This window comes from Haemorhous mexicanus, chromosome 6 (genome assembly GCF_027477595.1).
Source record: "Haemorhous mexicanus isolate bHaeMex1 chromosome 6, bHaeMex1.pri, whole genome shotgun sequence".
Lineage (NCBI taxonomy): Eukaryota > Metazoa > Chordata > Aves > Passeriformes > Fringillidae > Haemorhous > Haemorhous mexicanus.
Window position 1 is genome coordinate 27,571,534 of NC_082346.1, and position 14,477 is coordinate 27,586,010.

The following is a 14,477-nucleotide window of genomic DNA, read 5'->3' on the forward strand; positions in this document are numbered from 1 at the left end:
AAGTTTTAATCCTCTTTTGGTGCGACCCCGATTTCTAGCCTGCTCCTCTGCCCAAACCAATCCACGGCGGCGGTGCCCGTGGCTTTCCCCCACACTTTCTCAGCGAAGCCGTGTCGTGTTCCCCACCCCCTCCCCCGGCCCTCCCAGTGACACCTCGGGCGTTTGGACCCTGACCACATCCTGGGCCAAAGCCGGTCTCCAGGGAGAGCAGCCGCTTTAAACGTACGAGGGAGCGCGACAGCCTGGGAAGTTTGGCTGGAGTGTGCCCTCCCCATGATGCCTCGCCTCCAAACGATCCAGACCCCCGGTTTTCTTTATCCCCCCCCCCAAAGAACTCGGAGTGGGGAAGTAACGCCGCGAGAAAAGACCCTTTGGGAGAGGAGAGGGGTGGAAGGGGACCGGCAGCGCTCTGCGCTCCGCGTTGCTCCCCAGGTGACCCACGCCGCGGAGGCCCGCAGCCTGGCGCGCCGGGCCCTGGCAGAAAGGTGGCAAGACCTCATTACCATACAGCTGAGGGTTTATCTCTCCCTCCCTCCCTCCCTCCTTCCCTCCCCCACTCCGGCCTCCCATCCATTTAACAAGCTGAAATAAAAAGCCACATGAAAGGCCTTCTCTGTGCTTGGCTTTAATGAGGGACACGCGACCCAACAATAAGCGCACGCTGCAATCAGGCCAAGGGCTTTATGGCACACGCCAGACCGCAACCCGGCCGCGGCCAGGCGGCCAGACACGGCCCGCGGCCACGCTCCCGCCCCGCTGGCCTGCAGGCGCCCGAGTTTTCCCCTTGCCCATGTTTCTGGGAGCGGGGGCAGCCCGGGGAAAACCCAGCTCCGTCCCTGCTGTGGACCCCGGCCACCTCGCAGGAGCGCTCGTTCGCCACCGAATTCGGAAGGGCGACCGAGCGTCCGTCGATCCCCGCCATGCCCGCGTCCCCTGCCATCACCACCCCTTCCTCGGTGGGCTCCGGTAGCAGGGGTCAGAAATGGGGCCGGGCCTGCGGCACGGGCGCCCCAGAGCCGGGCGCTGCGCCCCGGGAGCCGCCCCGGGTGCCCGCCTGCCGGGCAAACACCGTTTTACTTTTGGTTTCTAGCCGGGGCCAGCCCCCGCCGGGCAGGGCAGCTCCTGCCCGCGGCTGCGGGGCACCGCGCCGCCCCGTCCCGCCGCCCGGGACACCGCCGGAGAGGGGGCACACGCGTGGAGTTGTGGGGTGGAGGGCAACGGGGAACGAACAAACTAACTAACTAACAAGCGTATTTTTGAAACATTTCATCCTCTATTGTTCGGCCGCCGTAGAAAGCTGCCCTGTGGAGAGGCGTCTGATTTTCGAGGGAACTCTCTCTCCCAGTGTGAGCGCCGTAAATATCTCAACAGATGCTCGGCTCGTTCGTAATCAGCTCGGCTCCTCGGCGGGCAGCGCGGCAGCAGCAGCGGCGGCGGCGGCAGCAGGGTATTAATTCGGGATATGAGGGCTCTCCGCAACATTTGGTTCTTTTTTCCAGAAAGGAAAGATGGAAAAGGGGAGGGATCGCCCGTGAGTCTGACTGACAGTTTACATAATGAGCTTGTGAGGATGCGAGGCAACTATATAAACAGCTCGAAGCGAAGCAAGTTTTCCATTTACTGAGCGCTGTTAGCACCGGTTAAAGGAGGAGCGGTTCCACACTAAGCACTCCCCTCCGCGTCTCTCACCAAACCCACCCGGCTTTGGAGTTTATAAAGGCGACGACAGCGATCAGAGGTCGGCGGCTGGCTGCAGGATTAATTCCCAGAAGGGAAGGGATCGACATCTGGATTTTACCTTCCGATTTCTGCTGGTGCTCGGGGAATATTTGGAAGAGCAGGTTGCTCCCGGAGAATCGCCGTGACGCCTCTCTTTTCTCCCTCGACCGAGAAGAGCTTGCTTGGTCCATTTGAGGAATACAGAAGGAAAACTAAACCCACTAAGAACTGGGAGCTCGAATAGCACAAGGATGACAGCCTTGCGCATCTTTGGCTTGACGTTTCTGTTAACGATTTTGCAGCAGGTAATCGCAGAGGCAAAAAAAAAAAAAAAAAAAGGGGTTCGCGAAATGTAAAGTGGGTGATGGAAGCAAGTTTGCATGGCAAAGCCGGGTAAGGTCTGATTTGGCTATTTTGTGTGTCTCCCCTTTGTGCAGAGGGTGTCCGGCTCCGGTGTCTTCCAGCTGGAGCTACACGAATTCGTGAATAGCCACGCGTCTCTAGCCAGCGGGAAGCCCTGCTACCCCCACTGCAGGACCTTCTTTCGCGTTTGTTTGAAGCATTTTCAGGCAGTGGTTTCCCCGGGCTCCTGCACTTTCGGCAGCATCATCACCCCGGTTCTGGGAATAAACTCCTTCAGCATCAAGGATACAGAGAGATTTGACAGCCCCATTAAGCTGCCCTTTAACTTCACGTGGCCGGTGAGATTCTACTTTAAACCTGATTTTGATGGTGGGGCAGGAGGGTGGCAAGAGCAGGCTAGCCGCGGCGGGCGGATAACCTGTAATGTAAACAAACTACTTTTGCTTTTAGATTTATTTCCAGAACTTCCTTTAAAAAAAAAAAAAAAAAGAAAAGAAAAGAAAAGAAAAGAAAAGAAAAGAAAAGAAAAGAAAAGAAAAGAAAAGAAAAGAAAAGAAAAGAAAAGAAAAGAAAAGAAAAGAAAAGAAAAGAAAAGAAAAGAAAAGAAAAGAAAAGAAAAGAAAAGAAAAGGGGGGGAAAGTGCAATGAGAAAGCTCATTTAGATCAGAAGCCCTTGGGTTAACTAATATTATTAAGAGAAATAAAGCAAGTGGCTGGGGGGCTTGGAGGTGGGGATGTGTATCCATGGTCTGCGGGAGGGAGGGAAGGAGAGAAGTGTGTAGCCGCGGGGACAGAACGCAAACGCGGGGCAGGGCAGGGTAGGGCCGGTGTGCGGTGGCGCGGTGGGGCGCGGCTCGGCTCGGTCCGGCCGTGCGCGCTGGGGTGCGGGGCTGACGCTGGTTTCTCTCCCGCAGGGAACCTTCTCCCTGATCATCCAGGCCTGGCACGCGCCCGACAACTACCTGCCGGAAGGTGAATACTGCGCGCGCCGCCGGCAGGGGGCGCCCGCGCGGCGGGAGCGCCCCCGGGCCCGTCCCGCGTCCCCCCCGGTCCGAGCAGCCCCCCCGGCTCAGCTGTTTATACCATAACTCCAGGGCCGGCTTTATCCCACCATCAGGAGCCGGTCCCCCAACGATATCCATCAGGGGCCGCTTTGATTCTTCCCCGGCCTAATCTCCAACACAATTGCGTTTCCTCCGGTTTATTTTTGGCGTGGGAAAGCGAGGCGGGCTGCGGTGAGAAAGCCGGGAGCCTGCCAGCAAGCCCCGTCCGCCTTTTCCTGTATTTTACACCTTGCTCGAATTCCGCCCTTTGGAAAGGAATAATGGCTTTGGGATGTTTTTCTGAGAGGAGAGGAAAAGGATATTTCACAGCAGCTCTCCTTTCACAGGCCCCTCGGCTGAGTCCCTTTGGCCCGGGTTCGCACACCCTGGTGGCCACCTTTCTGTACCCTTACATACATTAACATCCACACGCGTGCCTGTGCGTATGTGTATATATGTGTGTGTACGTATGTATGTGCGTATGTACGTGTACACATGTGCGAGCGGGGTATCCCGCTCCGCTGGCCCGGCGGGGCGGGACGCGGCGGGCTCAGAGCCGCTGACCCGCGCCCGTTGACCCCGCAGGCTCCCGGCCGCCCCCGCAGGAGTGGCTCATCAGCCAGATGTCGATCCAGCGGTCGCTGTCGGTGGGCGAGGACTGGTCGCAGGACGTGCATCAGGGCCCGCTGACCAAGCTGCGCTACTCCTACCGCGTGGTCTGCAGCGAGAACTACTACGGCGAGAGCTGCTCCCGCCTCTGCAAGCGCCGCGACGACCGCTTCGGGCACTACGTGTGCGCGGCGGACGGCAGCCTGGCCTGCCTGCCCGGTTGGGCCGGCGAGTACTGCACCGAGCGTGAGTGCCGGGGACAGCCGGGCGGGGGGGCAGCGCGGCGGGCGTCGGCCGCGGCTCTAAAGCTCGGAGGCCTCCCGTGGCCCGGGCCGTGTTTTCATGCCGACCTCTCCACTCCCTTGTCTGGAGAGGCAAAGTTGCGCGCTGAGGACTTTGGCCCCTTTGGCTGCAACCACCCAACGCCGTGCTGCACCTATGCGCGCCCTAGCAGCAAAGAGCAGGCTGACAGGAAAGCGACCTTGGCTGATAGCCCTGAGAAGCAGTAGCTGTTGCAAGGTAAAAGGGTAGCAGCATGCTCTCACGAAGTCTGCCACCAAGCATCACCTGCAGCCAGAGGACATGAGACGGGTGTTGCAGTGTAGTAATGGGAACTTTTACTCTGAGCTTAGGGTATCTTTGGGTTTTTTCAGCCTTTCATTAGCACAAGCCAAAGCCTCTTTCTCTTGCTGCTTTTCTAGCAAGAGTTGCAAGAGTTCATGTTTGTTGCATAAACAGAAAAACTAAAGGACAACTTGTCAAGTGTTGGCTCTCCCTGTTCACTTCCTCCTGTTCCAGAACTCCCCATACAAAGAAGTTTTAAAACAAAGCTTTGAAAGTGTAAAACTCTTTATAAAGTGTTTTTTAAAAGCTTTTTATCCTTTAAAAGTGTATTCTGTAGCACCATGTGTATTTACCTAAACATTTATGCTTTTTTATGTTCTTTTCACAGCCATCTGTCTGGCTGGATGTACCGAACAGAATGGATATTGCAACAAGCCTGGAGAGTGCATGTGAGTAGATGGCAAATGCAGTCTGAACATCAGTTAAAATGTCACCTTGTAATAGAAACTTAAACTCTTCTCCATGTCATTAATGTTTTAATTGGACTTTTCTTTTAGCTGCCGTCCTGGTTGGCAAGGCCGCTACTGTGATGAATGCATTCCCCATATAGGCTGCCGCCACGGGACTTGTAAAACACAATGGCAGTGCATATGTGATGAAGGATGGGGTGGCCTCTTCTGTGATCAAGGTTAGTTCTGAAGCTTGCACTTACAGCAATAGGTTGGGTACTCCTTAGTACTGCACTAAGGAATCTGACCCACTGGATTGGGAATTAAACTTCCCCAAGGTACATCTTCACAGGCATTAGTTTGTAGCACTGCAGCCTTGCATACCAGTTCTTGTAGTAATTTTGTTTGAAAACAAGGAAACCTTTTTGGTATCTGCAGTTTTTCTCTTGCAAAAGAAGTTTCTCTTGGAGAAAGACCTAATAATCTCAATGAGTGTTGAACAGACAAGTTTTCTGCCTGCTCGAGCTAAGTTTAACTTATTCCTTGTACAAGTATAAGAGTTTACTAAATAGTTTCCAGCAGCAGTAAACACCATAATTTGGGCCTTCCTTATTTTGCATACAAGGAAGTTAACTCATGTGATAAGTCTGGAGCATGAGAGAAAAATCATGTAAGCAAGAATGAAAAGTACAGGTTCCATTTTAAGGTACACCAGACCACTTCCACCTATTCAACCCACTGAATCACTGAACCGTAGCCAGCTGAGCAGTCATGTCCTCAAGGCCACATATATGCACTGCTGGCACTGAGATCATTAAGTGCTCAAAGCAGGCTAAGTGTTTCCAGGACAGTTATAGGATTAAGAGGGTGAAGGCTGAATTAAGCAGGAAAAGTAAAGCTGCAGATTTTTTTTTTTTTGCTTATAGTTATCTATTAATCAGTTGCATTCAAATTACTCTATAGTATTTATAGAGATAATAAAGCTTTTCATACTTACGTCCTATGAGCTTATGCTTAACCTCTGTCTCAAATTTAAAGGAAAAAAAATAAAACCGTCAAGCTTGGCAGGGCATTTGACAGTTTAATCTACTAACATCCATAACAAAAGAGCAAATAAACAATAAAAGATTTCTAGTGCTTGTTTAAATCTCAAGGCCAAAACATCTTTTGTTTTTCCTCCCTTTCTAGAATGTGCCTCAAAGCACACCTTTTTAAGATGGGGCTCACTCTTTTAGTGTGTAACATGCTGTACATGAAGTGGCCATAGTGCTGTGTTGTGTGTTTTGCAGAACACACACTTATGAAGTACATTTTTGATTGTGGTACCTAAATCCCATTGCAGCTAACAGTTTTATAACCACAAAAAAGGGAGAATATACCAAAACACTAAGAAAGTTATATTTTTGCCAGCTCTTTCAAAATTCAGAGCTCAAGTGATAGATGGTAATCTGATTATTACTGATGATAACCAAGATATCAATCTCCAGTATTCCCATTGATACCAAAATGAAATGCTTCATTGGAAATTCTGTCTTTTTTCTTGACTACAGCCTTTCTGTATGTATATCATTTCCCAGCCATCAAAGATGCGTTTTCCTAACTCCTGGTATCTTTGCAGATCTGAACTACTGCACTCACCACAGGCCATGCAAAAATGGAGCAACTTGCATGAACACTGGCCAGGGCAGCTACACGTGTGCGTGCAAACCCGGCTTCACCGGCGTCGATTGCGAACACGAGATCAGCGAGTGCGACAGCAATCCCTGTAGGAATGGTGGCAGTTGCACGGTAGGGGCATTTTAAATGCAAAGCCTTTGTGTGCAGCAAGCCCCGGTGTACCTTTCCAGCAATGGTTCTGTAACAACATAATGGGAATTCGATAGGACGCGGGTTCATTACTGACGCTCACAACTATCATACTGAACCCTTTCCGAGAGGTGTCAGGGGAGGAAGTCTGTTACAGGAGGAGATGTATCATCTAGATTAGAACTGGTCAACTGATCCTTGGGTTTCTGTGGCAGCCATTATGAGAGCTTGGCAAGATCCAGGGTTGATGAGGGAGCAGATCTGTTAAAAATAAGCTTCTCAAACCACCGTTCATACAGAAATGCACTAAGTATGTATTTTAATAGCAAATAAAATAAAATGTTGCTTTCTGCTATAAAAAGTGAGAAGATAGTGTCAAACAATTTGGGGGCAATCAGCTGAAACATCCTGTGAAACAGAATTCCACACTTTTGGATTCTCGTAGTTTAGTGTTTCAGCCTGTTTTTGGATCCACTTAATGATGGATTCGTACCAATGATGGATTGGTAAAGGCTGATTGATTATAGATATCAAATGTAATCTGATGCATGTTTAGATTAAAGCCAATGCAATTTTTAGATTAGAGCATAAGACCCTACCTCCCTTCTCCCAAGGCCTTGGACATACAGCCCTTGGAAAGTAGAAACAGTTTGTTGTGATTTAAGTGGTGGGACTTACACAAGCCAAAGCAACTTAAATCCTTGTGAAATAAAAAAGGGCTCTCACACTGAGGATAAATGGCCTGATCACAGCTCTGAGGTCAACACATACACCCTCCTCTGGGAAGATGTCTGGGCAGACCTCTGGATGCCATTAGACAGTAGTGGTGTTAGCAGTGCTTTTGTGTAGCTGCCTGTGTGCTCCCTACAGCTTCATCTGCTCTGCGTGCGTAGCTCCATGATTACTCCTGTAACGCTGAGTATGGCTGATCCACAGCTCTGTCCCTCACAGTCCAACCTGCAGTTGTTTGCTCTCCTGAAGTCGCTTTTGCCACATCAGGCTGTGGAGGAGAGGAGACTGAACAGTGCTTGCTGCTGACCAGAACTAAGCATGCAGGGAGCTATCATTTCTTTCCATTAAATAACAGTGGCCTAATGTTGTGTTTTGCAGGATATGGAGAACGGTTATCACTGCCTGTGCCCCCCTGGCTACTATGGCACTCACTGTGAGCACAGCGCTCTGACATGTATAGATTCTCCGTGCTTCAACGGTGGCACGTGCTTGGAAAAGGATCAAGGGGCCAGCTACACTTGCGTTTGCCCTTTTGGCTTCACAGGGTCTAACTGTGAAAAAAAAGTAGACAGGTGCACAAGCAACCCGTGTGCAAATGGTGAGACTTTTTATCAAAAAATCTCATGACCCTGACTCATTTGTGCTTTTCAGTGCAGAAGTGATAGAAATCCAATCTGACCTCTACTCTTCCTCTAGAACATTAGTCCCTCTCTCCCACTGTATTCCACATCCACCCTAATTTTAGTCTCTTGCTGGGGTGGGACTTGCACTGCCATTTTCTATTCAACAAAACAATGCATGAGGTTTATCATATGGTGGGGAAGATGGTGGAATTAAATTAAATTAACTCTATTACATATTTAGAAGGGACATAATTTTAAGGCGCGGTGATACAATTAGGCAAAGCGGAATGAACTTTTAGATGTGCGGTTGTTTTTTAAAATAACCTCTCTCTCCTTGAGGTAGTATAACATGCTGACCAGAGAAGGGTTTAGATTTCTGAGTGAAGTGCATTGCAAACTAATTTTTATTTCACTTTTTTCCCCTCAGATGGTAGTTGCTTTTACCTTGGGCAGATTCGTATGTGCCGCTGTCGGGCTGGTTTCTCTGGTCAGAAATGTGAGATAAACATCGATGAATGTGCCAGAAAACCATGTTCCAATGGGGGAACTTGTCATGATCTGATCAACGATTACACCTGCACATGCATGCCAGGCTACAGTGGCAGGAACTGTGACATCAAAACCAGAGATGAATGTGCTTCTGGGCCATGTGAGAATGGAGGCACATGCTACAGTGGACTTTATAGTGCCAACTTTGTTTGCTACTGTCCTTCTGGCTTCATGGGCAACCGCTGTGAATTGCCAGTTTATTCAGTGCCCGTTACACTTCCTCCTAAACCAGTCCCCTGGATTGCTATATCCATGGGGGTGGGGCTGGTGGCTTTGCTCATACTGTTCTGCATGATAGCAATGGTCATCAGGCAGATGAGGATGCACCCAGAGCAGGAGTTGGAGACAATGAACAACCTGTCTGACTTCCAGAAGGACAATCTCATTCCAGCTTCCCAGCTGAAAAACACCAATAAAAATAAAGACCTTGAAGTGGACTGTGGGCTGGAGAAATCAAACTACAAACCCAAGAACCATAAACTGGACTACAATCTGGTAAAAGATCTGACAAGTAGAGGGACACCAGAAGATAAATATTTCAAAAGTGAAAAGTGTTTAGGAGAGAAGTCTCCCCTCCGACTACACAGGTGAGAATGCAGTTTTTATTATAGTCTTAAGGCCACTCATCTTCATATCAGTCTAGAAGCAGGTAATATACAAAACAAACCAGATCAAAGCCAGGAATCTTCGTACTGGAGTATGCGTGTCACAACCAAGTGCTATCCTTAGCTAAGTCAATGAATTTGAGTGTTTGTGCAGGGTGCTGCTGGTATGGATACTGTGAAGGAACCTGGAGTGGCTAGGCCAGTGGTGAAAGGAAGAAGTATCTTTCCTTCCTCAGTAGATCTTGGAGGAATGACATAATGTAAAGGCATACAGTGATTAAAAATAAGTATTTCACGTTGTAGGAAGGCAAGATGATCTACTTACTGAGAAGAATGATGGAGTGAAAACAACTACTCTTTTTCAAAAGGAGAAAAGGGCAGGTGTTCAGTGGCTTATCAGTCTTCCGATTCACATGCTGAAGGTCTTGTGTGGGATCTGCATGTGGTTGCTAGACCGAGGGCTCTGAGGAACCCACTCTTAGGTTGGACATGGCAGGAACATAGGAAGACTCTCACTGTTCCTTATTTCCACTTCTCTAGCATAATATCCTGACAGACACAGAACATGAGAAACTTGATCCCATGCACTTCCCTTCCACACCTTCATGGCTATCTCGTTCCACCGCTCCATATTCATGGTAGATTTTGAGAGTCGGGCTTGTCAGTAATCAGCTAATGTTCTTTTTTTCTCTGCCCTGCCTTAGTGAAAAGCCAGAATGCAGAATATCAGCGATATGCTCTCCAAGGGATTCAATGTACCAGTCCGTCTTTGTGATAACAGAAGAACGGAATGAGTGCATCATAGCCACAGAGGTAAGTAAGTGCAGAGGTGGACAGGCATAACTTCACAAGGTAAAAGGGTAAATTATCCTTTAGTATTGTATCTGAGAAGGTTCCTTTATTTCCAGGGATTATGATACTTCCAGCATTTTCCTCTCCTCTTCTGTGGCCCACACAGAACATGTAGTAGGGAAAATAAAAAAATAAGCTGCTCTGACTTTATTAAACCAGAGGTTTTGGGCATAGATAAGTCAGTGGTAGATGAAAACACAGAACATCAGCCCATAAAAATTCAGCACATTGTAGGATTATTTCCTCTTAAATAGGTGGTCAGAAAAAAATGGACATAATAATCGTTCTTAGGCCCATTGATGTAAAGCCATGTTTTTTCCTGTGACTACAATGGATAATCTTTGTTCTGTGGAAGCAGGCAAAGCTATAGATTTCTAGCTGAAGATGGAAGGTAGCAGGATGTGTTAATGGATAGGCATAACAGCCATTTAGGAAGTCTATTATAAGGTAATTTCAGCCTCTTAGCATTTAAGCTCCAGCTCAATACTCTCTAGCAGAAGTTAATGCTGTTACTGATAAAAACATCTCAATTTTTATGTTACATTGAAAAGTTGGATACACAAAAAAAGGAAAGGCCTTTCTGAACTTTAAAGACTTTGAAAAGCAGATATTGAGGAACCAAATAGTTCCTGAAGAACTACCAGCCTTTTGGAAAAAGTCTCAGTGGAAGTTAAAGGCAATTTGACTTTAACCAATACCTGCCTTCTTCGGTGTATCATCTATAGGACTAATTTCAGCCTGTAGGAAAGAGAAGCTTGCTGTGCCATACAGCAGTGATCTGTGAAGTCAGATCTGCAGGATTCAGTCTCCCTTTCCAGGGTGGATATCAGATTTCCCCTTGAAAGCAAGCTGGAACACAAGTCAACCAACAATATTAAAAGTTTAAGACTAAGCGAAAGGATTCAGAGATACAAATGACAGCTAGACACTTCATTTCCATTAAGGACCTAAATACTGTATCTTCAGAGATCTTGCTGACCAAACCTAGGCTCCCAAATTTACATCAGGCATCTCCAGAAATGCTTCTGCTTTCAGAATGACAACCCATAGAATCTCTCTGCACACCATTCACGCTTAATACTTCTAAACACAAACTATTTAACTATACCATGTACTTTTTTTACAGATCCCTAATGTTACGCACCCAGGTTTGTAAGCATTCTCCCCCTCAGGCCAGGTAGAGAGGCCACTTATCACACAGATGACTATTTTTTTTTTTCGCCTGTGATTCTTTGCCTCTGGACCCAACTGAAAACATTAAACACTGAGAGTTAAACTGCAGTAATATTTGGCTTAAAATGCTTTGGTTTGATATAGCTGAATTATAGTTTTTAGTTCTGCACTACTCTGTATTCTGTGATTCCTTCTCATTCCTGGTGTTATTTTATATCCTGACAGGTATAAGACTGAAGATCAGACCATTTGCACCTCAGATTTGATGATGCCAGTAGATGGACGTTCCTGCTGCATTGTTTACAATTCAGAACTGGATTGGACTGTTTTTAATTACATGCAACTTGCTGCTCTCAGGCGGAGGATGGAACTGAGTGAACTGGACAGACTGTGAATTTACTGAAAGATGCAATACACCTTTTTGTTCTTACTGCCCTTGTTTGAAGTTTGATACCAGAAATCTCATTTCCTATTGAAAAGGGGAGGCAGAGGGAAGAGAGAGGTTAAAAATGTTGGTGTTTTAAAAGATGCTGAGGCCAGTTCCTCATGGACAGACCCCTGGCTTTCCAGAACTCTGGTTATGGGAGGTGCTGGTAGATAAGGAGGCACATAAGTGTCACAGATGTTGCCATGGAAGGTGCGAAGCAAGACACATTGCTATGCAGATAATGGATACAGTATAAATGAGGTCTCAATTTTTTCTGGGTTTAAAAGTGCCTATAACGTGTCAAGAGAATCTTACAAGCCCAAACAGAAACTTGACTGCTCTTTTTGCAGTTACCTGAACAGTAGTAGAGGTAGTTGATACTTCCTGCTAAACATCCATTTGCATCTCCTCTCTCCTGCTGCATGAACTGGAGACTGTGTAAGGGGTGAGAGGAGGAGGAAAGAAGAAAACCCAATTTACATGTCAGCTCATTTGGTGATGCTCTGGAGAACTGATTGACTCAAGCCATGATGTGGAACGTGATTTTTGTGGAAGCTGTGATAAGGAATGTGTACTGCCTCATCCCTATTGATAGGGAAGAGGTGATCCCAGCTCTATATAAGGCCTTACAAATGTGTTTAAAATGAATCAGCTCCTAGAACCTTTATGTGCTGAGCTGTCTCAGCTGTTTTCATGCCCTTTGCACTACCAGTGATTGTGAATAGAGATTACTTCTTTTCTTCTCCTTCCTCATTCTCTTTCCCCTGCCTTATTTTGACACAAATTCAGGGGTCTATGTAGTGTTTCTGAATTAGATGCCACCTTTTACTGCAAATAGTCTCAAAATTGCAGCTGTAACTTTCTGAAGAAGCAGCAGCAGTGTGACACAACCCACTTACTCACCCCTCCATTTCTCAATCTGATTACGAAACTCCAACTCTTGCTCTTCATCCCGGTTCTAAATGCCCAGTAGTGAAGCACTCACTGAGATGCCCTCTGCCTAGACAGGTGGAGATTAAAGTTAGAAGGCTTTAGGCTCATCCTGTTTCTTTCTTACCCACCCAGTGCTACATGGAAAATTCGCTGTGTCTGTCCCTGGCAGCCAGAGGCGGGCAGAAGCTCCTTTCTTCTATACATATTTACAGCAATAATACCGGCCAGCCCAGTGGAAAGTGCCGTGACACTCATGAATGAGACCAGGGCAAGGGGCAGAATGAGGAGGGAGGAACAAGATCTCTTCAAGGAAACCCGGACTGTGCTGTCTCTCTGACAGAGATATTCCTGCCCTTGTAAAGCCTGTTGGACTAGCCCGTCTACTCCCTTGAACTTTGCAGACAAGACCCTTTCATATTGTCCACTACTGACTTTCTGCTCTGACCACGTAGGACCATTTTGAAGATGACCTTCAGAAATCAATAATATGGGTTTTAGTTTGTCTGTTTGTAGTTTATTTTGAAGACTAGTATTTCAGTAATTTAAAAAAAATCAGAAGCACTGAACTTTCTACGTTTTATAACATTATTTTGTATATAATGTATATTTATAATCAAAACAGAAGTGTAAATATGTTTATTACTTCTCATGTAATGTTTTTAATGTGATGACAAAGTTTGAATTTTATTTTTTTTTTCGAGCAATGAAAATACTTTCCTGCTACTACAAAGTTTGTTGTGGTTCGTCCTTTTACACTTTACTCTGTGACAGCCAAAGTTAGCAAAGCCCCCCAGAAGTAACCTCGCCTGCCTGGTCCCCGCCTTTACATTTTGCACACCAACTGAGGTCAGCTGCTTTTTATAAAAAAAGTTTTAGTGTTAACACATGTCAACAAAGTTGTTCAGCTGAGTGGCATTCATCTGACATTTTGAAATGTTATACATATTTACATTTTGATAGATAATATTTAAATTACATGTATACACACACGTATATATATACACACATTCTCTTGCTATGTGTGGGACTGAACTGTCAAGAAAGTTATTTTTATTAATGCTTCACTCTTCCTCTCCCCTGACAACTCATGAAACAAAAGATGCAGATTTAATACCATATCAAGGTGGCTTAATAAATGTGTTGTCTTGGGCTTCACTTACAGAACAAAACACTATTACTGTCTTTTTTAATCCTGTTTCTTTAAACACTTTTAATAAGATCCAAAGCTAGTCCGCAGGTTACTCTGGCACAGCCTCTGCACCTACACATGTAAGACTGTACCCTTGTTTGTTTGATTGCAAAGGGTAAAATCTGTCTTTCACTTGTGCGATTAGGGGGAGTTTCAGGCTTTCTCCTCCCGAGTTCCCCACACTACATCAGCAGCTGTGTCCTCCCGGGGCATCACAAAGTCGTTATCCTCTACAGCCCTTTTGGAGGACATTTCCACCAAAAAAAAAGTATAAAAAGCACACTTGTATAAACACTCCCAGCAGGTTTAGTAGCCTTTGAAGCACATACATTTACAGGCAATTAAGTCTCTCACTAAATCAGCTAGGTGCAATACAGCCAAGATCTGAGTGCACAAAAGCAAAACTATAAGAACAGGAAACTACTGCTGCTCTATTTTAAAATCAAGGGTTTTGCTGTTGTTGACAAAGTGCCAAAAAATCATCTGAATATTGGATGCCTTTCCTATCTTTCCCCAAAATAAAATCAAAGCAAAATTTGCTAATTTTTTTCAAAAAATAAAAAATTAAAAACCCCAGTGACATTTAAAAAGCACCATAACAAATTCTTTTTACTTCATTAAAAATGAGTCATTAAAATACTGCAAATAACGATTCATAAGGGTCCTTCTGAGTGTATTATTAGGGTTACATAAATACTGTTTACTTTGGGTGGTTTTGTTTCTCCGTCTTTAGACCTTTTCACAGCAAAATTAACTTTCAAATACCAGCCAATTTCCCCAGCTACCATAAAAATAAATTTAAGATGAAACTCAGAAATAGAAAGCCACCTCCCCCTCCCCA

The 14,477-nt window shown here is 46.2% G+C and overlaps 1 protein-coding gene across 1 annotated transcript; it reads left to right on the plus strand.

Annotated features, from left to right (window-relative positions):
* Positions 1-1,156: 1,156 nt before the first annotated feature.
* DLL4 (delta like canonical Notch ligand 4) lies at positions 1,157-13,177 on the plus strand. Its single transcript, XM_059849463.1, has 11 exons — positions 1,157-2,024; positions 2,157-2,420; positions 2,997-3,054; positions 3,711-3,980; positions 4,687-4,747; positions 4,856-4,986; positions 6,366-6,535; positions 7,664-7,883; positions 8,336-9,044; positions 9,767-9,875; positions 11,313-13,177. The coding sequence occupies exons 1-11, from the start codon at positions 1,971-1,973 to the stop codon at positions 11,316-11,318; spliced, it is 2,052 nt and encodes a 683-aa protein (XP_059705446.1). The 5' UTR covers positions 1,157-1,970; the 3' UTR covers positions 11,319-13,177.
* Positions 13,178-14,477: the final 1,300 nt, after the last annotated feature.